This window comes from Adiantum capillus-veneris, chromosome 3 (assembly GCF_014529385.1).
Source record: "Adiantum capillus-veneris isolate H3 chromosome 3, ASM1452938v2, whole genome shotgun sequence".
Taxonomy (NCBI): domain Eukaryota; kingdom Viridiplantae; phylum Streptophyta; class Polypodiopsida; order Polypodiales; family Pteridaceae; genus Adiantum; species Adiantum capillus-veneris.
In genome coordinates this window covers 36,042,958-36,065,131 of record NC_140933.1, presented here as the reverse complement: position 1 = coordinate 36,065,131, position 22,174 = coordinate 36,042,958, and the positions used below count along the sequence as shown (strand labels likewise).

The window sequence follows — 22,174 nt, the reverse complement described above, 5'->3', positions numbered from 1 at the left end:
TCACCATAGCTTTCATAAGAGGAAGAGGATGAAGAAGATGGAGAAGAGGGTGTCCTCTTTCTCGCCTTTTTCTTCTCTTGCTTTTTATCATCCCTCTTTGAATTATGTCGTGGAGAAGAGTGTGATGGTCTTCTCCGCTTTGGTGGTGATGGAGAGCGTTTAGTCCGCCGTCTTCGTGGAGCCATCTCCGCCGAGGTGGCGGGAGACTCGCTTCTTTCTCGTTCCTTCGGTGGAGGCTCTTGAGTTCTCCTTTGGGAAGGAGATGCATCATCAAGAAGTAAATTCTTGAGCCCTTCGTATGGATTCTCTTCTTCTTCCCGAATCGGAGAGAGACCTCTTTTGGTAGTTTCACAAGGAGGCTTCCTAGGTGTTCTCTCGTCATGGTGATGAGCTTGGAGAATCCCGTGAGCACGGAGCTACCGTTGCACTTCACTTTGGAGAGATGGATTGCCCATCGCTTGTTGAAGCCTAGAAACAAGATAGTTAACAAGCATTGAAGCATCATTAGTAGCTTGCTCATAAGCAAAATCAAAGTTATCAACATTAATTTCACTCTCTTTACTATTGTCAGCCATTCTAACAACTTTTAGGTGTAAACTTTTTAGGTGTACTTTGGCACTTCAAGCCCTAGTTGCTACTCCTCTTTACCCCTTTAGAAAAAGCACTCAAGCTACTGTACCCGCGGCTCGAATACCATTAATTGCAAGGAATAGAAGAGAGGGTCTTTCGACACCAAAACAGCACCGGCTCCTGTCAAGCTTCTAATAACTCAATAGTGGTTAAGCCGTAGGCAAGCCCCGTAGGAATCCACTATTAAGACCATAGCTCTCGATGGTGATGCCCCGTTAACTGCACGAAGGCAGGCGCACTGCAAGGCTGAAAAATCCCTATTCTACTTACTCACAGGCAATTAATAATACCAACCATTTGTAGCTAGCTTGAGGACCTCGCTTCTTGAGCAAGAAAAGAGAAACCTTGAGCTTTGATACCAATGTAACATTTAATGGCCTAATAACTTATGTGTAGCGGAAATTAGCATGAACATAGTGGGCATTTCATTAGAATAGATTCCTAATGAGAATTACAAGAGTGCTTGGGTGGAGAGAGCAACAAAAAGCATAACACCTAGTTAGATAGCATCGACAATACTTTCAAAAGAGAGAGAAATTAAGCTATTGACAACAATTGAGGACCGGATTTTCATGGAGCCGGTCTCCCCTCCAAAAGTCTTTGTATTATGGTTTCTCCCATCAAGAGAGACATTGTACAATACAATTCTTTGTGTTCCTTCAAGACTAGCTAGTGCAATGAAGATGGAAACTTCATGCACTAAGCAAAACACTTAACAAACACAACTTGAATTATCCCCGTTCTCAGACCCAAGACCTCACACACCTTCGAAGATGGTGAGAGCTAGCAGGGTATGAGAGTAGATTGAGAGGAAGAAGGAGCATCTTACGAGAAAGATGTACATCTCCTCACATAATCACTCATATGTAGCATAGCTTAGCTTAGTAATTAGCTTGGTAGAGGAGATGAGCATGCATTGAAGCTTGGCTCTTGGTTGGATTTGCATCCACATGCCAAGAGAGTGTTGATGTAGGCTTCTATCTCACAAGCTTGGAGTAGGTGATGAGTTCTCCATTAAAGCTTGGGAAGAGATAGTCTTCTCTTTCTTCACACATGAGCTTGTGTGAGTGTGTGTGTGATAATGCCTTGCAAAACTCAGCCCCCTCTCTCTCTTGGGCGAGCCCTCTTGCTAATTGCTCTTGCTGAAGCCTCATTGGCCCTCCCCAAGTTAAGCTAATTACAATTAAGCAGCATAAGTGATAGCCTTCTGACATGTGTCCCCCTTTCCCCTTTTGTGAGAGCTTTAGGTAATTAAATAATTAAACTAAACTCTCATTGGACCCCTTTGCCTCGTGGACAATAGGAATCAGGCAAGCCATGGGGCTCCTAAATGCTCATTGGACCCATTGGGAGACTGCCCAATAGTCTTCTAGGAGACTTAATTCTCATTGGTTCTTTTATTAAATGTTTTTAAATTAATTAAACTAGATTTACTCTAGCTTAATTCTCATTGGTCCACTTCAAGGGTCATCCAATAGAAATTGGGCACACCTTGTGGGCATCTGGCCTAGGGAGCTGACATGTGTCCCTCATTCCCTTTGTGTAAAGGGAGCCTGTGTGTGTGTGTGTGGCTTTCTCTCTCATCCCCTACCTTTAGGGCTTGCCCCCTCCCATGTAGGGATGTGCAAAGACTTTTAGGGCACACACAAAGCATCCAATTTTCCCTAGGGTTGACCTTTGGACACAACCTTTGAATTTTGGAACCTTAGCATTTTGGAAGTTTTGATGGGCTGAACCTTAGGGTCTTTTTAGCCCATTGTTGCACATGGCTCTTTTGCAGATGGCCCCCCCTTTGGATCCCTATTTTCCCTCCTTTGGATCCCTACTGTGGCCGGTCTCCTAGCTTAACCAATATTCTAGCTTTTTCTCCCCTGGCCTTCCCCACATTAAATGATCAGTTTAATATGAGAAAATCATTTAGGAGAATTAGATATTGATTATTATGACATTATCTTCTTTGTCTTCTACCATGTGAGTTGATCCTTTGATAGGTCTCTTCCCTTCGTGGCTTTTGCTGCTGCTGTTTTCTCCACTGCTACTGCCTCCATTTGAGTAGCATCGAGAAGGAGGGTGTCCCTTCTTACCGCATTTGTTGCAAGGTTAGTTTGTGTAGCAGTCTTTCGCTACGTGTCCCATTCTTCCACATTCATAACACTTTCTTCCGTTTGTTGATGTCGATGGCGAATATCTTCCCCTTGAGGATGTTGTGATAAAAACCCCTTTTGATGAGGTTAATGATCCTTTATGCTTTCTTTCTTCGGCTTGGATTGAGTTCATGACATCTTGGAAAGGTGGAGCCGGTTCTTTTTCTTCAAAAATTGTGACTAAGTGGTCATAAGAAGGTGGAAGTGCACTTAATAATACGGCTACTTTGTCGTCTTCTGGTACTTCGACATGGATGTACGTGAGCTGCGTGACAATGCTTTTAAGCCTATTTACTAGGCTAGCAATGTCCTCCCCTTCAATCATAATGATTTTATAAAGTTGTCTTTTGAAATTAACTTTACTTCTTTTGGCCCTGGCTCCAAAATTACTTTCTAGGACATGCCAAGGAATCATGTGCATGTTTACGTTCGTCTATGAAATGCACATAGTTGTCATGCAAGGAGGTGATGATGATTCCTAACGCTTGTTCGTCTTTGGCCAAATTCTGTGCACTTGCTATGAGTGTAGTTGCCCTAGTGTGCACTCCATCGGGTTCGGTTTGTTGCTCCAAGGCAGTGCTGATGACAGACCGTAAACATTTTTTCAATAGGTAATCTCTTAACTTCATTTGCCAGGTATGAAACCCTTCCCCATTGAATTTTTCTATTCCCTTGTTCCCCATTTGTGCTAATATAGAGGGGTCTTAGCTTAGGAGATTCTCCTAGCCAGTGTCTACCTCTTTACACGAGAACAAATAGCCCTTGAAAAATTTTATTGGCAAGTTGTCGTGCTTGGTTGCAATGATTTTAGGGTTTAATTGTAGGAGAGAGAGAGAGAGAGAGATCCTTTTGTAAAGCTCCTCTTCACAAGGAGGTAGTGACCTTGTTTTGATTGGTGGTGTTTTGAAAAATGCCCTCCACTTGGAGTTCCTGAGAGTTATGTACAGGAAATTGCCCTTGAAGCCTTCTGCTTGTAGAATTTTTCTTGTGGGAGAGAGCCCTTGGTAAGATCTTTGAAGTTTCAAATCTTGACAGGGTTGCCTTCGATCCTTTTGTTGAAGCTTTGATGTAGGACGGGCTGATTCTTGCTAGAGGCTCGCGGGATTGTGTCCTTGTGGGAAGCCTTGGGGCAAAGGGGGGCCAAAAGTAAAGGCACTCCCTTTGAGAGTTTGAGTGCTTCAGGGGCGTGGGAAGGGGGGGCCCATAGGGGCAGACCCGAAAGCTTTGTTAAGAATGGTTGAGCGCGCGGGGAACTGCAACCATCGGACGGCGGATGCAGCAAAAGGCCAAAACCGGCGCAATCGGTCGCGTGAGGAACCACCGGACGGTGACGAGAGCGTCATTCAGGCGAGGGGTGAGCGTCCGGCCGGACCCGAAAGTGGAATAGACTTTAGCTGAGTGTTGTCTTCAGATCCGCCAGTTGCCCGCCCACGTGTGAGCCCAAAAGGCCTTCCCCTTTGAGCAAAAAACAAAAAAGAACCTTATTTAGGGTGTCTTCTCGTGGGCTTGAAGTGGTGACCTACAAAAAAGGGGATTGAGCATTAAATGTTCCCATAGGCACACACACACACACACTTTTTTGAAGCTCAGTTCTGCAAGAAAAACAGAGAATGGAGATTTAGAGCTCGAGGTTTGTTCAAAGTGTTAATCAACGAAGTTTAGCTTAAAGTTAGTGCGGATCGGCTTGATTGAAAGTTCTCCGACAAGCTACGCACACACATCAATTGCAAATGCTAATTTTGCTAAAATAAGTAGCAGCTTTTGAATTCAAAATGCAAGTTCCTGTTGGCTAAATTAATGCACTCTAATGCTAATTAGGCTTACAATTGGCCAGTGAGTAGTGGCCCAAGAGTCTTTAACTCAAGAACATGCTCATGCTAGCCAATGTAATACTAATTAGGCATGAGATGTGCAATAGAAGAGCAGACCTAATGGATCTAGTTAATGATGATTAATGAATGCTAATTGTACAAACATGCAAGTGCATAATAGCAAACTTAGCTAGCATAATCGTGGCTCTGATACCAATTGTTAGGAATTGAATCATGCTAGCTAGGGTGGATGAAAGAGAAACATAGTGCAAGTGTGTGAGTGTAAGCAAGATTATCACTCAAGTGAATTAGATTCCAAGATAGAATTAGCTTGGACTCATAAACACAGTCTTGAGTATTGACTTAGCTTAGCATAAGCTTACCATAGACAAGCATGTAGTGCAAAATAGAGTTGTGTTTATTCATTCATGAAATGAGCTTTTAAGTAGCTCTATAGCCTTGCTCCACAACATGTGGGATAATTCCACTCTCCTCTCCTTGACTCACACTTTACACGAACTACCCGGATGGCCAGGGGGCTCATCGCAATGACCTTGGACGCCATCTTGGGAGTCTCAAACTCTATTTGGTAGTAGCCACGCCCGAGAAACTCAACATCGAGAATCTTGCCCACCTCTGCTAAAAGGCGGGCTTGAAGAAGATCACGCACCTTTGCTCTGCTAGGTCGGGTACCGATGATCTTGCAGATGACGGAAGTCACTTGGAGACGCGCTCTCTCTGCGGCCAGGCTTGCTTGCTCTATTGGCGAGAGAGCAAGTCGGATGGTGGGCTCTGAAGGGTCGGGCGAGGGGGGCTTCTAGAGAGTCCCTCTAGGATAGAGCAAGAGCCTCCATCTGTGTCTACTACTATGAGTGGGGCGAATGATAAGAGCCAAACGACTTCCAAGAAGCTGCGACTGCGAAGGAGAGGCCCTCAGGGTCGAGGCAGAAGGAGGAACCGACGGCAAGGGGGGGGCTCTGCAAGGGAGAAACGGGGTGGGGAAGCTGTATGCAGCGAGCTGGGGCAGGGAGGGGGCGGGGGGGGAGGGACTAGTGCGAGAGGGCAAATACGCGAGCTGGGGGCAGGCGCGCGAGGGCGGTTGAGCAAGCATGGGAGGCTGTCTGCGCGCGAGAGCTGGCAACACCAGCGTGCAAGGCAGCGACAGCGCGAGGGCGAAGGGGGGGACATCAACGATGGCGGGGAGAGGAGGGCACGTACAGCAGTAGTAGCGAGCGCTTCTCTCTGTGTATCATCCATTTCGCATATAATGCCAAATGGTTCTTAACTAAGAACCACCGTTCACTTTACCTTTCTCTTTCCTGTCTTGGAAAGCCACTATCTATTCCGGAACGAGTATCTTCTCAATCTTTTTCATTTCAGGTTCATCCGAGAGCTATCACTTCTCCAAAGCCATCATCATCATCTCATTCATAATCGTGTTCCATACAATATTGGTTTCATCCAAATATTCAAAATCACCTTCCAAAAAAGTCTTATTTCATAAATTCATAATGCTAATTCATCCATAATTTTCTATCAAAAATCTATTCTGGAAACGAGTATCTCCTCGTCCCAAAGTATTTTCCATTTGTCAGTCATCCTTATTCTTGTGCCTTGTTGGGGCATCGTGCAGTGATATGTCCTTGTTCTCCGCATTCAAAACACTTTCCTGCTTTGAAATATTCATCTCTCTGGTCATATGTCAGTCGATATCGTGTCTCTCTGTTCTTCTGTTAGTCGAGATTGGGTATCTGTCTCTCGTCTGACTTGTTGAAGGTTCATCCAGTGGGTAAGTCAAGTTACCCGAATGCATCCCTGCTTAGCATGTCCCATCAATTGTTGAATGGACTCTGACTTCTTCTCAAGGCAATAGTGTCGAACTTCTTTGGGAAGTCCACAACAAAATCGTTCAATCTGCTCTTTAAAACTGATCTTCTTGAAAGAAGAGGCCGGAAGGAAAGTATTTCAAATCTTTCACAGTAATCATCCAAAGTGTGAACCCTGATCATCCGAAGGTGGTTCCAATCTGTTCTCACATCTCGTTCGTACTCTTGAGTGAGCCATGAAGAAATAAAAAGTTTCTTGAATTTTAGCCACTCTGTTGGTGCTTCTTTTCATAACAAAAGAATGGACCACCATGTCCGTGCATTGCCTTCAAAAAGGATGCTGCCCGTCTAATCTTGGAGTGCTCTGTATAGCGGCCTCCAGAAAATGCTATATCAAACTGTTGGATAAAGGCTAAAGCTTTAGGAGCATCTCAAAACCCTAAGAAAGTTTCAAACTTTACTGCTTGTCCACCCTCTTTGACTTCCTTGGCCTTCTTGCCCTTGTCGTCACGAAAATCATGTTGATTAGCTCTATAAAAGTGCTTCCTTTTTGAATAAAACGTATAGTTCGTTCGTCGTTTCTTACCCTTTCTGTCCTCATCACTCCAGTCAGAAAAGGATGAGCTGTCCGAGCTGTCAGAAGAAGATTAGGACGAGCTGGACAATGCTTTGAAGTGTAGACACTTCTTCTGTTTTCTTACTTTCTCAAAAGAAGATTTTCGGCCCAAGTAACCAGGGAAGTCAATTCCCTTGTTACGTTTCTTTAGTTACTTTCTCCTTTGACCCATATAGTTGGTTGACTCGTTTTTCGACAATGTGCTCGAGTTCATCTTCAGTAAACATCCTTGGAGTAGGAGGTTTCTTGACTGCCAGTTTTATTGGTGATTCAATGGCTTTCTGTCAATGAGTATACACTTCATCCATCAGGTGCCGGATCAAAAATTTGGCATATTGTGGGTCCTTGGAAAACTGGAGCATTTGCTTTGCACACTTCATGATATTGACATTGCATCTCCATGAGTTGATACTGTGTAGGGCGAGGTGGCCCATACTCGTTCTCTGCTAATCCACTTGAATTTTCCATACCGCCTCCCATTTTCAAGGTGGCAAGGGGAGTCGTTTGATTCTTCCATGAATCCATGTGTGTCGTGAGAAGAAGGATCGGATTTCCCAATAGAAGAGAAATCGACCGTGCTCTGATACCATTGTCACAGTCTTGGTCACCCCCAAGACGAGATCCGACACAATAGTTTAATTTGGTCGACACGGCCCGACGTAGCTCCGTGCCTAGAGAGATTGGCCCCAAAGACTGGCGCCCCTTTCTGTATTTCTTTTATATTAATGCTTGATCAAAATACAACTCTCGCGGGTCCTCAGCTCTAAGACTCTGCATCCAGATGCCCTCAAGAGTGAGGCCCTTGGGCTCCTTTTATTCTTACAAGGGATGCCAAAAGCAAAGCCCCAAAAGTAGTTAAACTCAAAAACAATTGGTCCAAAAGCGATTGGTCCCAAAAACTGGCGGAAAAGCCACAAGCGCAAGTTGCGAAAATCCATACAGGCTGCATTATCAGCGCAAATCATGAAAATCCGTACTATTCTGCCACGTCAACAGCCAACGCAAAATCTGGGTGCCATGTCATCAGCCGTATTGTTCCTGCTCGTGCCACGTCATCTTCTCTGTCCGCGGTGGTCATGCCACGTCATCAATTTGTGATAGCCTCTCTCAAGAGTGTAGCTCTCGTCTCTCTACACTCCTCATTATACCCACTTTTCTAAGGCATACTCCCAAAACGTCGTTTGTGCCCGGGTTGGGTGTGCAGGTATGCCTCTACTGCTCCATCATGTAAAGTCTCTATCAATCTCTCAAGAAGCTCCTCTAATGGGTGTCTCGACTCCTCTGTGGCCAAGCGTCTGTTGATACTATCCACGTAGACAAACTAAATCTTCGATGTAAAAGTGTATCGAGTATGCGTAGATGCCTGGGCCAACGGACCTACCCCAACAGGCCTGGGGCCGACTGTAAATCATTAATAGATGGTGGAAAATTGGGTTGAGCCATAGCATAGTCCACCGTGCTAGCCCCATGTCTGTGAGAAAACAAGTGAACCATTCGCTGCCGGAAATCTCTGTAGGCCATTCAAGATGGCAAGTACATGTGCAGTCCCCATGTCTATCAAATATCTCGCATACTCATTATGCACCACATCCTGTGAGCACCTGGCCAATTCCATATCACAGGCATCCAACTCTCTTAACATCTCCTCTGAGGTATCATAGACCCCTAGGAGAATCACATCCCCATCCCTACATATGTCCTCAATCAATGTATCTTTTGCACTTATACGTCTTTCCATGTCTAATTTTCACAATTCACTAGCAGCAATAGCATCATCTAACATACAGCTTCCATTACCTGCACCTCTGCCCTCACAATAGCTTGCATATCCCGTTTCAGTGCCATGTACATCTCACCACGCTTTCGAGCATCTCTTTGTCCATCTCTTTCCTCATATATGCATACATAGCATTTCTATAATTCTCCACAGTTGCATACATCTCTTTCTCAATGTCTCCCCTCATAAGGTTCAACCCCGTCTTACCTTCTCAAATATTAGGTCATCCTTTACCCTGGATAGTTTCTCTGCTCTGAAAGAACCGGGCGATAATGTGTTGTCCCAACTTTTCTTCCTAAATGTAACCTTTGCTTTGGGAGGGGTTTGATATGCATCTGGATCTCTGATAATGTCTGGTTGGTCCATCATAGGAGAGTCCCCCGTGCCTTTGCCTAAGGAGCACCCTTGCTTAAGCTACCCCTCAACTTATTAAAAATTCCGAGGGCAAAGGTTTAGAGCACCCAAATCTGATGTAGGATGCCGTTCGATTTGGGAGCGAGGAAATTATCGATCTACAAACTAACACGCGTTTAGAGTTCGAACAGCAGAATGTCACGCGTTTAGGGTTTGATGTACCTTGCACACGGCCCCATAGGCCTTGTGTGCTGCCTTGCATACCCTGTGGACTACCTTTCAAGCCCACATTCGTGACCTGTTTCTATCTCTATTGCGCGCTATTGAGAGAGATGAAATGATATATTAATGTCTTCAAAAGGCCAAAATGACCTATAAGACCAATCCATTACAAATTGGTGAATCTGATACCATGTCTTGGTACAAAAAAAAAGAGATACTAAAATGAATCTAGAACTGCTACTAGCCAGAACTGTGTGGGGTATGTGTGACCACTGATACAATGGGTGCCCAATACAAGAGGGTGATATAATGGGTGATGAATCCATCCTCATCTGTACTTTGGATGTAGACATAGTATGGCTTGAATCCTCTGCTCTATTCTCTGTCGATGTTGTGAGCTCCTCTCACCAGTCGTGGGCGTCTCGATCTCCCTAGCTCCAATGCTCGATCAATAGAAGTACCGTAAGTGTGAGTATGCGCTGAGCTTTGTAGTGGTGGCTACTCCTCTATCTGTCTAGTGTCTGGTGTGAAGAAATCAGTAATCTGTCTCTGGATTGTCTCTTGCCAGATCTCCTCAATAAACTATCTCAGTGTGTGTAACTCAAGTAGACACAGTCCAAGACATCTCTTGTCCTAATAGCTCATGACTCTGGAGAAGGGTCTAAAGCTCCCTCTCAATAGACAGTGGAAGCGGCCCCGTATCTCGTAACACATTGTGCATTGATATATATAATGCACCTCCGTCTCTGGCTCTATATGGCATAGGCGGCATATCCTACTAGCTGTTGGTATCCCTCTGATCTACCAATCTCAATCTCGAGCTAGTGTCAAGATGTTCGTATCTGACCAATGGCACACCGTAACCATAGTCACAAGGGACGCATTCCGGGATGGGGGACGTGGCTCAAATGGATTTTTAGTGTAAAAAAGAGGGCGGGACGGAAAAGTGGGGACGGGAAGCCCGAAAAAGGGCGTCCCCTGTGACTATGACCATAACCCATGAGATAGATGTGTACCATATAGCTGGATCGAATCACGAGTCCATCTCATGTGAGCTGGATAAGATGGTCTCTATAGAAGCCATCTTCGTGCCCAACTGCTGTGTCAGCTCTATCCATGTCCTCCTGGTGTCCAATTGGGTTAAGTCTTGGCGAATGAGTCAAGTAATCTCCACCCATGTAAGAGACAGCGATGGTGCATCAAGGGAGTATTGGAAGGAAGGCAGTTGTCCATGTTGAAGCCATGTATATGGAACCATGATGACACTTGTGCATACCAGCATGATGTGTCCCCTTGTAAAGCTAATTGTCTGGAGGACTCAAGGGTCAATCTGGCATATCTGTCTCTAGTAGTATCCCATAAGGTGTGTATAAAGGAGATTGATCTGGTAAGCACTTCTATCTCCATAGGGGAGACTGCTAACTCCTCTCTAATGATCTTATGTGGCACGGAGGCCTTGGCTCTAATCAGCCAAGAGATCATAGATACCAAGGGCCTCTCCATACCTCTCCACCCATCATGACCCAAAAAAGGTCCCCAAACCTGAACCCCATAGATCATAGCTAAAGCTACCAAGGTATCAAAGTTGTTCAGGGTTCCTCGAACTGAACCTATGAACACATCCTCTCCAATCCTCCTCCCAAGGCCGCATACACTTTAGTCAGTCTAGTCTCTGCTGCTCTTTTCAAAGAAAACCTTGGCCCAATGAAGACTACCCTAAGTTAAGTATGCATCTCTGTAGTCCACAGTCTCCTAACCATAAGTAAATGTAGGTGTTGGTCTCATGATCCACTACACCATAACCTTAACCTTGCTTTTACCAAGGTTTACAGACAATCCACTATCCTCCGCAAAGCTATGTAATGCATCCAAATGTCGTTGCATACCCTTCGGTGAGTCGGAGATCAACACAATGTCATCATCATATAATAACAATGGAATCCACGTCCTACTAGTTGGGCACTCCTGCCACCCTCTCTGTCCACGTAATCAAAAACCTCATCTATACACATACCTCATCTATATAATAACAATGGAATCCATGTCCCTACCAATTGGGCACTCCTGCCACCCTCTCCGTCCACGTAATCAGAAACCTCATCTATATAATAACAATGGAATCCATGTCCCTACCAGTTGGGCACCCCTACCACCCTCTTTGTCAATGTAATCAGAAACCTCATCTATATTCATACCAAATATAGCAGGAGACAATGGACAACATTGTTTCATTCCAAAAGTGGAGTGAACTATTTAAGTATCCCCTTTAAAGTGCGAACATGTCCTTTCACTGATTTGTATGGAGCCTTGATTTCCTAAATCAACTCAATTGGCACTCCCATATCCTGTAGTCTACGCATCAATCTTCTCTGGGCACCATGTCAAATGCTTTGCGAAAATCCCCTCTAAAGTGCCAACATGTCCCAACACTGATTTGTATGGAGCCTTGATCCCCTAAATCAACTCAATGGGCACTCCCATATCCTGTAGTCTACGCATCAATCTTCTCTGGGCACCATGTCAAATGCTTTGCAGAAATCCACAAAGCTACAATAAATCCTTCTTCCATGTACTCTACCCTCCTCAATAATGGCTCAAAGTGTCAGAATATGGTCAAGAATGGAGAAGCCTCTCCTGAAACCGGCATGTCCTACTACTTGTATGCCCTCACTCTGCCTGTCTACTCAATTGTTGCTAAAGGATAGATGCATACAACCGTGTCAATGTGTGTCCAATCATAATAGTATAGTAGTTTCTAGGCTCTGTCGGATCACCTGCCTTGAAGATAGGCACAAAAGTAGACAGTCTCCAAGTCTCAAGTAGAAACTCACACATGACACGATTGAACAGAACTGCAAGAACCTCTGCCACCATATCTGTAGCATGTATAAAGTGCTCCGCTACTAAACCATCATGATCATATGCCCTCCTAGTCCTCATCCTGTCAATGTCCATCTTTACCTTCTCAATGGTAAAGAAGGTACTCATAGATGGGTTGTGCAACAAATTCAGCCTTGGACTCTGATGTTTGCATACCTCGGTCAGCAAGTTGTCACTTCCTCTTTTGGCCATTGGCAACCATCTATCTGGGAGGTGGTTTTTGGCAAGATGGAAGGGCATATTCCTGGTTTTCCTCTTGCTTCCACTTAGGTATCTGCCTGGATAGAGGTCACGATTCATCTTTCATAGAATCCTCGGCAGGAAGGTGATTCGATTCGTTTGGAGAGTCTCCACTGGAGTCGGGCATTCTCTCTTACTCTGGTAGACCGCTCCCCTTGCCAGGCTTACTTTCTCTCTAGTCGTGGCATTCGTGTGGTTGAGGATGTAGTTGATGAGGCCGGATATACTTTTGCGTTTCCCTTCGCCGGTCGCCGTTTTAGATTGGGATATGCATTACTGTCGGTTTTGGAGAGAACTTCAAAGCATGTTGCTCGACTTTTTGCATGTTTCACCTTTACCTGATGGTGATGATTGGGTTCTTCGGGAAACGCCTTTTCGAGATATTTCTGCCGGTCAATTTATGCTCTTCTTCTACCTCAGTCGTGGCTTGCTGATCATTGTAATGCCCTTTGGCACAATCACAAATCTGATCTTTGGTGAAGGAAGCTTCTCTCTGCCTTGTGGAAAAGCCATTTGCCTTTGAAGGAGCGACTGTTTCTCTGGTGCTGTTTGCTTGGAGTGCTTCCAGTCGGCACTTTTCTTAAGGCGCGTCAGATTCGCCCCTCTTCTTGCATCCGTTGCTCCTCTGCAGAAGAGGATATTTGCCACTTGTTGTGGGATTGCTGCATTACTAGGGACTTCATTCGCCATGTATCGGCTTGTATGCAGCTCCATTTTCCTAGGGTTGTCTTTCACAAAAGGTGCTGGGCATTTGGCATTTTCTCACCGACACTGCAGCGTTTTGCGGTCTTCTTCATGTGGGTCAGATACTCGGCTTATTGGACCCTGTGGCGTCAGCGTAATGCTTACATGTTCCATTGTACTCATGCAGATCCGTTCCCACTCTTCAAGCTTTCTCTTAGGCAATCGTTACACTTTGCTTTGGAAGTTGGTGATATCACTGTAGAGATACAACGGCTTTCCTATGAACGTTTCTAGCTACTCTGTACAGCTGAGTAGTTCTGTGTTCTTCCCCTTGTATATTACCCTTTCGGTGGGTTTTCCTTGCTTCGAGGTTTCCCACTAGTAAATTAATCGAATCGATTTACAAAAAAAAAGTGTGTGTGTGTGAGAGAGAGAGAGAGAGAGATTACTCGATTGAGTATACGGCCGGATGGAGTGGAATCAAAGAAACACATCGGCGCATGAAACACAGAATGTAGCATGTTGACAAAGAACTTTTGTGCTGTTTTCAGTGAGGTAAATGCTAAAAGCAGAACTCTTGCTAGGATGCAAAGTGCACTTGCAGCTGCCAACCCTAGGTATATTCCAAGGAGGACTTTGCTACTAACTTTTGAACTCTCTTTCAAGTTTGCTGGAGTAGCCCATGCCATCCAATAATCACTGGAAATCTGTAGGGCCTGAAACAAAATTTGGGCCAAAAGCAAGAAAGGAACAAGGGCACCCCCATATACAGCCGTTGCTAAAGACCAATATACCTCTGGCCTCACTTTGCCCATTTCTCTTTCTTCTTCCTGTACAAGCTGCTTCAAACCCTTGGAATCAATATGTACATCAGGATCTTCTGGCTCTGTAACACTCCCACGTATCTCCGTTGCACCTTCCTCGAAAAACATCTCCATTCCATCTAAATTTTCCTCTATTGCCTTTGAACGATCTCTATTTTCAACGCTTTTAAGTGCCCTTAAGTGAGCTCCGATCAGCTCTGAAAATTTAGCACCAGATTGTATGAGCTCGTTGAACTTTCCTGCTTGATTGATAATCCCGCCATCCAGCACCTAGAAGAACAATTGACAAATCATTCACCTGCAAGCATGCATGTTGTCCTTACACAAAGGTACACAAATAAAACTTATGAAAGTAGTACCAGAATGTTGTCTGCCACGGGCAAGAATTCCACTTGATGTGTGACATATAACACAGTTTTTTGCTTCAGCAAATCCAGTATGCATTTCTGCTTGACATGTATCTCTAAATCAGTAAACACTACTAGCAGAAAAAATTGCAGCTTTAATCTTCCTGGCAGACTACCTGAAAAAGGTGAGATCCTGTGTGCGCATCAACTGCACTAAACGGATCATCCAGGAGGTATATATCAGCATCCTGATAAAGAGCACGTGCCAGCTGAATTCTCTGCTTTTGTCCACCGCTCAAATTGATACCACGTTCACCAATCTCTGTTTGATCCCCGTGTGAAAAAAGCTCAATGTCCTTAGTCAGTGCGCAAGCAGTTAACACAGTATTGTACTTCTGTCTATCCATCGGCTTTCCAAATAAAATGTTGTCTTCAACTTTGCCACTTTGAATCCATGCTGTTTGAGCAACATATGCTATATTGCCATACACTTGTACTATACCTGAGATCTTGGGAATCTCTCCAAGTATACATGAGATCAAACTTGACTTTCCAGAACCAACTTGTCCACAGACTGCAACTTTTGAGCCTCTTGGGATTAGGAGCTGGTGCACTGTCAGAGTAGGTTTTATTGAGCAGGCATCCCAGCTAAAGCAAGAATCATGAATCTCAATGGCCATAGACGACTCAACTTCTGCCACAGAACGCAACACGGCCTTTTTGTCTATCTCTTGCTCCTCGAGGAACTGCTGAATTCTCTGCACTGAGACCTTCGTCTCAGAGAACATTCCAATAAGGTCCGGAATTGTATATACTGGGTCCTGAAGGATCCTGAAAGTGGCCAAAGCTGAAAGGACCCTCCCTGCTGTTAAAGGAGTCCCAATAAATACACATGCTGAGAAGGTAATCACACCAATAACTGCAGGGGCACTCCAAAAAAGAGCAACCACCCCTGCTTGCACATACACAAACCAATGGAGCCACCTACATTCCTCTTTCCTCAAATCTTCTATCTTCCTCCTATACTTCATCTCCCATGCCTGAAGTTTTAGAATCCTCATGCTCCTCAACACTTCAGATGTGGCTCGCATTCGTGCATCCTTTGATTCCATAATATTGTTTTGAAATTTTTCAAGTACGAAGGAGAGTGGAAGATTTGCAAGCATAGTTACTGCAGTGGCCGCAAGTGCGGCTAATGCTGCTAAGCCCAGGTTCCTGTACAGGACCAAAAGAGCTAACGATATCTGTAAAAACAGTAGCCACACATCATGCAGGTACCAAGTAAAGTCGCTAACTCTATTTACATCAACACTGACGATATTAACTATCTCGCCACTTGGGTGGTTTCCAAGCATTTGATTGGACAAAGACAATCCTTTTCTGTAAATAACAGCACTAAGTGCTGCTGTTGTCCTCAATCCTAACTGCTGTGCACCAAAATACCACTGTCTTTGAGCTAAAGTCTCAATAAGATTTGCCACAAAAAACACCACTGACAATATATATCCTTCGTGAGAGAACCTACTTCTTCCACCCAAGTATTCGACAAAATCATTGATCAAGTACGGTCCTACATAGGAAGCACATGTGCAAAGCCCAGCAAAGAAAGCATTTAACAAAATGTCCTTCCAAGAGCAAAAGGCAAGGCACTTAACAACATTTTTTACTTGCAGCTTAGTCCATTGGGTTTCAAAAAGCTCAGATGCAAACGCTGCAGTGTCTCTCTGAGCCAGTTGAGGTATTTCATCTAGTTCGAGAGGTTTTTTGTAACCAACTGCAAGTAATGAATCCAACCAAGTAAATGTAGCAAGGCTAAAAAGATTAGCTGTTGCATAATTGGTCACTTTTGCTGTGCTTCCAGAAAAGCTATTCAGAAGAGGCTCACATAAGGCTTCTGCACCAGGCCTAAGAAGACCTGTCTTTCCATATACAGCAATCACACTTAAAAATGTGCATGATGGAAAAGCCAGAAAGTCTGCCCAGGCTTCCACCGGCAGTTCCTCTTGTCTTCTCCAATGCAATACCCTTGAAGCAAGTGTTAGACCTGTTAAAAAGAAACAAACTATCCACCATAATCGCAACAGACAAGGGTAAGTTACTCTTCCTTCTGCTCTGGCATTGGCAATTTCTGAACTATTTGTACACCAAACACATACTTGGAGAACAGCAGCTACTTCCACCAGTACAAATTGATGCCATCCCTTTTTAGTTGCAGAGTAACAGAACCATAAAACAGCTCCTAGATGTAACAGGGAAAGAAAAATGGTTGAAGCATAAGTTGCCTTGTATAAACAACTAGCTTTAATCAACTGAGCGGCACGATCTGGCTTGTCATTTATGATCTTCTTGAACTTTCCCAGAAACTTGATTAGGTAAAATGTTAGCAGAAGAACAAGCTGAACTACAGAAACTACCCCATACAACCAGCATGAAATTTCCATATATGCTTGCAGCCCTAACTGAAAATTGCTTTCTGTATCCTTGAGATTTGATAAAAAATGTTTTTTGAGACGACGAATAATATGAGCAACTTTTTAGCAAGGCAAAAGCGACCCAAGCTTGTAGTACTGCAATGAACAAGTCCAAACTTCTACCATCTCTCTCTCTCTCTCTCTCTCTCTCTCTCTCTCTCTCTCTCTCTCTCTCTCTCTCTCTCTCTCTCTCTCTCATCACGCCATCTCTCTCTCTCTTTACCATGCTTTCGTTTAGGGTTCGCTGCTGTATTTTAGGGTTCGCGACCTGTTTTTAGGGCTCGCGACCTGTATTTTAGGGTTCGCGACTTTTTTTCCTGTTTTCTTTTTTTTCTTTTCTTTTTTTTTTCTTTTTTTTGGGGTTGTTGGACAGATCTGCGTTTTAGGGTTTGCTGCATTTTCTGCACTTTAGAAACATCAATCCTCTCTCTCTCTCTCTCTCTCTCTCTCTCTCTCTCTCTCTCTCATGTCATCCCCAACCTCACCTATGGCAACAAGCAAACTCAAATATATGCTTCACTCCAAACGAATTTCCATCATTGAATTGGAAATGAAAGCATGGAGAAAAGAGATGGAAGATTGGAGGAACGCGAAGACCGTTTTCCTCCGAGAAAATGAAGAAAAGGAGAAGAGGTGGAAGGACGAGAAGGATCATCTTCTCAACAAGATCGCCACGTTGGAGAATAGCATTTTGGACCTCCACAAAGAAGTGTTGGAAACACGGTCAAAAAATGGGCTTGAAGAGGGGGAATTTCAGCCCTCTTTGAGGGAAGAAATTGACAACATCAATGAGGAGAAGAAGTCATGGGCAGCGGTCATATCCGAAACGCAAAAGAAAGTAGAGGAGGCCGAAAAATGGATTGAGGTTGCCAAGAAAGGGAAAGGTAAGGAAGCTCCTTGTACACCCACTCTTATCAACATGACCCTCGAAGAGGAACAAAGGAGGGTGCGGGCTCTACATGTGAGGGTAACCGGCCTCAAGGACATAAACAATGTGGAAAAAGAGGTCACAAGCCTCACATCAATGATGGGGGTGGAGAAGCCTTCACACACAAAGGCATGGAGAGTGGGCAAGAAGAGTGAGGGCCCCGGAGAATCTTCAAAGGAAAGAGCTCTCATACTACGCTTCCCTTCATTGGAAGAGAAGAAGGAATTCTTGAGGAAGAGACCTACTCTCAAGAAGACAGGTATTTTCTTAGGCGATGACCTCACTCTCTCACAACTTGCGCATATGAGAGAAGTAATGCCCGAGATTCAAGCGGCAAGGGAGAAGGGGAAGATGGCCTTTTACAGAGATGGTCGGGTGGTGATTGTAGAGCGGCGCTCTACATGACGGTGCGAGACCTATGGGACCACATTGAGGATGGCGACTTGGAATTGTAATGGGTCTATGAGGTTGGATGTTGGTGCCTTTGAGGACAGTTTCAGAGACAAGGACATTGTTTTCTTTTCAGAGACTCACCAGGCCCCTGGCCAACTGTTGCCACATGTGGTGGGATACAAATGGGAGACAGCCCACAGAACAGTCACGAGATCTGAGCATGGGAGTAGAGGTTCGGGAGGAGTAGCGGTGTTGTTTAGGGAGGAGCTACAGCCACTACTACATATTGTACGGAGAGATGATCAGGCTAGATACATGTGGGTGAGGCTGAGAGCTGACACAGGTCGATTTCTATATATTGCTATATGTTACTTCCCCCCCAGTACGTCAGTATATGCTGTATCCAGAGGGCAGTCGCCTTTCTCAATTCTAGATGATGATATATGGGAGTTTTCTAGGGATGGTGATATCATCCTCCTAGGAGACTTCAATGCTCGAACGGGCAACTGTCAGACAGTCTTCTACGACACTTCAGATGAGATGCTTAGAGAGTTGGATGTGGGTGAGCTGGGGTTTGACAGATGTTCACATGACAGAGAGCAGACTGAGTATGGGAGATACCTCACGGAGATGACGACTACACATGGGCTAGCCATACTTAATGGCTTACAGCGGTTTCCTAGAGCAGCAAGCTTCACATGCTTTCCACATAGACATGGGGCCAGTACAGTGGACTATGTTATGACACAGCCGAGCTTTATTCCTTGTATTCAGGATTTCACAGTGGGAGCCAGACCAGTGGGCGTAGCAGTGGATCATGCTCTCTTGACACTGTCCGTATCTTTTCAGTTTAGTACAGCCCAGAAATCAGGAGGCAGGTCACACACCCGTTATACATTTACACCAGAGACAGGTGTCTATATTCAAGGCAGGTGATCCTACAGAGCCTGGAAATTACCGCACTATTATGGTTGGACACACACTGGCACGATTGTATGCATCCATTATTGAGCAGCAGTTGAGTAACTGGGCAGAGGGTGAGGGTGTACGGGCAAAGGGACAGGCAGGTTTCAGGAGGGGTTTCTCCACTCTTGACCATATTCTGACACTCAGAGCTATCATTGAGGAGGGCAGGTCACATGGGAGACGGATTTATTGTAGCTTTGTGGATTTCCGCAAAGCATTTGACATGGTACCGAGAGCTCGACTGATGCGCAGACTGCAGGAGATGGGGGTGCCCACAGTGTTGATTTGGGGGATTATGGCTTTATACAGATCAGTGATGGGACATGTACGCACCCCAGAGGGGATATCTGACTTAGTTCACTCCACTATCGGGGTGAAACAGGGTTGCCCATTGTCTCCTACTCTATTTGGTATGTATGTTGATGAGGTGTCTGATTACATTGACAGAGAGGGTGATAGAGGTGCCCAGCTGGCAGGGACGTGGATCCCATTGTTGTTATATGCTGATGATATTGTCTTGATCTCTGACTCACCAGAGGGTATGCAGCGACAGTTGGATGCATTACACAGTTTTGCAAAGGATAGTGGATTGTCTGTAAACCTTGGTAAAACCAAGGTCATGGTGTTTAACACCACACCGCAGTGGATCAGGAGATCGGCACCGACCTTCACGTATGGTCAAGAGATTGTGGAGTATACAGATGCATACACTTACCTTGGGATAGTCTTCACTGGGCCGAGGTTTTCTTTGGGGAGTGCAGCAGAGACTAGACTGACCAGAGCTTATGCGGCCTTGGGAGGCTTGGAGAGGATGTGTTCGCAGGTTCAGTTCCAGGAACCTCGGACAAAGTTATGGCTCTTTGATACTTTAGTAGCCTCAGCTATGATGTATGGGGTACAGGTTTGGGGACCTTCTGTAGGCCAGGATGGTTGGAGACGTATGGAGAGGCCCTTGGTATCTATGATCTCCCGATTGATTAGAGCCAAGGCCTCCGTACCTCACGCGATCATTCGAGCAGAGCTAGCTGCCCCCCCCCCTGGAGATTGAGGCGCTTACCAGATCAGTGTCCTTTGTGCACAGCCTATGGGATACTACTAGAGACAGATATGCTAGACTGGCCCTTGAGTCTTCCAGACAGTTAGCTCTACAGGGGGACACTTCATGCTGGTATGCACAGATGACTTCATGGTTTCAGACGCATGGCTTCACCATGGACAGGTTGCCCCCTTTCCAGTATTCTCTTCAGGCACCCTCGCTGTCTCTTACACGGGTGGAGATCACTAGACTCATTCGTCAGGACCTGATCCAGCTCGACACCAGGAGGACATGGATAGAGCCGCCTCAGGAGTTGAGCACGAAGATGGCTTTCTATAGAGAGCATCTTCTCCACCTCACAGGAGATGGGTTTGTGATTCGACCCAGCTACATGGACACACATATGTCTCATGGTTTGCGTTGTGCCATTGGTCAGATACGCACATCCTCACATCAGCTCGAGATTGAGACTGGTAGATTCAGAGGGATACCAGCAGACAGCAGGATATGCCGATTATGCCAAAGAGAGCCAGAGACAGAGTTGCACTACATATGTCATTGCACAGTGTTCTATGAGATACGGGGGCGTTTCCACTGCTTATTCAGAGAGGGTTTTGGTCCTCTATCTAGGGTCATGAGTTATGAGGATCAGAGATGTCTTGGACTATATCTACTTGAGTTACACAGGTATAGAGACACTTTACTGGGGAGAGCTAGAGAGAGGCAGTCCCAGAGACACATTACAGATTTCTTTTCACTAGATATGGGACAGCCAGAGGAGCAGCCACCACTGCAGAGCTCGTCCCACACTCATTCGACCACTACTGGCACTCTCATCGACCGAGCATTGGAGCTACAGAGATACAGACGACCGCGACTGAGGAGAGGAGCTACACAGCATCGACGGAGACTACAACAGAAGATTCGAGCCATACTCTCTCGACATCCAGAGTGCAGATGAGGATGGATCCTCACCATTTCTTCCATCTTTGTTTCACACACTGTTACATCCAGTTTACCGGGTACCTATTGTATCAGCTGCTACACCCACGTAGTTTTAGATTGTAGTAGTAGTAGTAGTATTTTGTTCCACTTCTAGTTCTTTTCTAGTTCTTTTGTACCCAGACATGGTATTAGATTCACTATTTTGTAACTAATTGGTCTCATAGGTCATTTTGGCCTTTTGAAGACGTTAATATAACATTTCATTTCATTTCATTTCTCTCTCTCTCTCTCTCTCTCTCTCTCTCTCTCTCTCTCTCTCTCTCTCTCTCTCTCTCTCTCTCTCTCTCTTCCGGTTAGCTGCTTAATTCACATCTAGCAGCTTACGACTCTAGAGTAACCTTTTTCCAGTAACTTTTTATTTTTTGTACTCAGACATTGTATCAGATTCACCATGTTGTAACTCTTTGGTCTCATAGGTCATTTTGGCCTTTTGAAGACGTTAATATAACATTTCATTTCATTTCTCTCTCTCCAGCTTAATGAGGATGGTTTTGTGACGAGGCCCAAATACATGGACACCCACTTATCTCATGGGATACGATGTGCTATTGGCCAGATACGCACATCTTCACACCAGCTTCGGATCAAGACTGGTAGATAGAGCCTAAGACAGAGTTGCACTACACATGCCACTGCCCAGTTTACTATGAGATACGAGGCCGCTTTCACTGCCTATTCAGAGAGGGCTTTGGACCACTCTCTAGAGTCATGGGGTATGAGGACCAAAGATGTCTGGGTCTGCTTTTGCTCGAGCTGCGCAGACACAGAGAGAGCCTGATGAGAGGCGAGGCTAGTCAGTCTCAAAGACAGATCACAGACTTCTTTAGAGTGGACACTAGGCAGCCAAAGGAGCAGCTACCACAGCAGAGCTCACATTCTCCTCACACCAGAGGCACGTTGATCGATCGAGCGACCGAGCTAGGCACGACCACGGAGGACTACACAGCATCGACGGAGGCTGCAGCAGAGGATTCGGATACCTTGGCCCCACATGCTCGACACCCAGTCAGACTATTGACC

The 22,174-nt window shown here is 45.2% G+C and overlaps 1 protein-coding gene across 5 annotated transcripts in view; it reads right to left on the bottom strand.

Moving 5' to 3' along the window:
• LOC147460747 (putative ABC transporter C family member 15) overlaps positions 1-22,174 on the bottom strand; it is an 84,881-nt gene that overhangs the window by 45,674 nt on the left and 17,033 nt on the right. For all 5 annotated transcript variants that reach the window (XM_086508447.1, XM_086508446.1, XM_086508443.1 and 2 more), the window contains exons 2-4: positions 14,532-16,922; positions 14,368-14,454; positions 13,634-14,278 (exon numbers count right to left, since the gene is read on the bottom strand). In XM_086508447.1, the coding sequence (XP_086364573.1) occupies positions 13,634-14,278; positions 14,368-14,454; positions 14,532-16,796 (2,997 nt within the window). In that variant the 5' untranslated portion in view covers positions 16,797-16,922. The remainder of the gene's footprint in view (positions 1-13,633; positions 14,279-14,367; positions 14,455-14,531; positions 16,923-22,174) is intronic.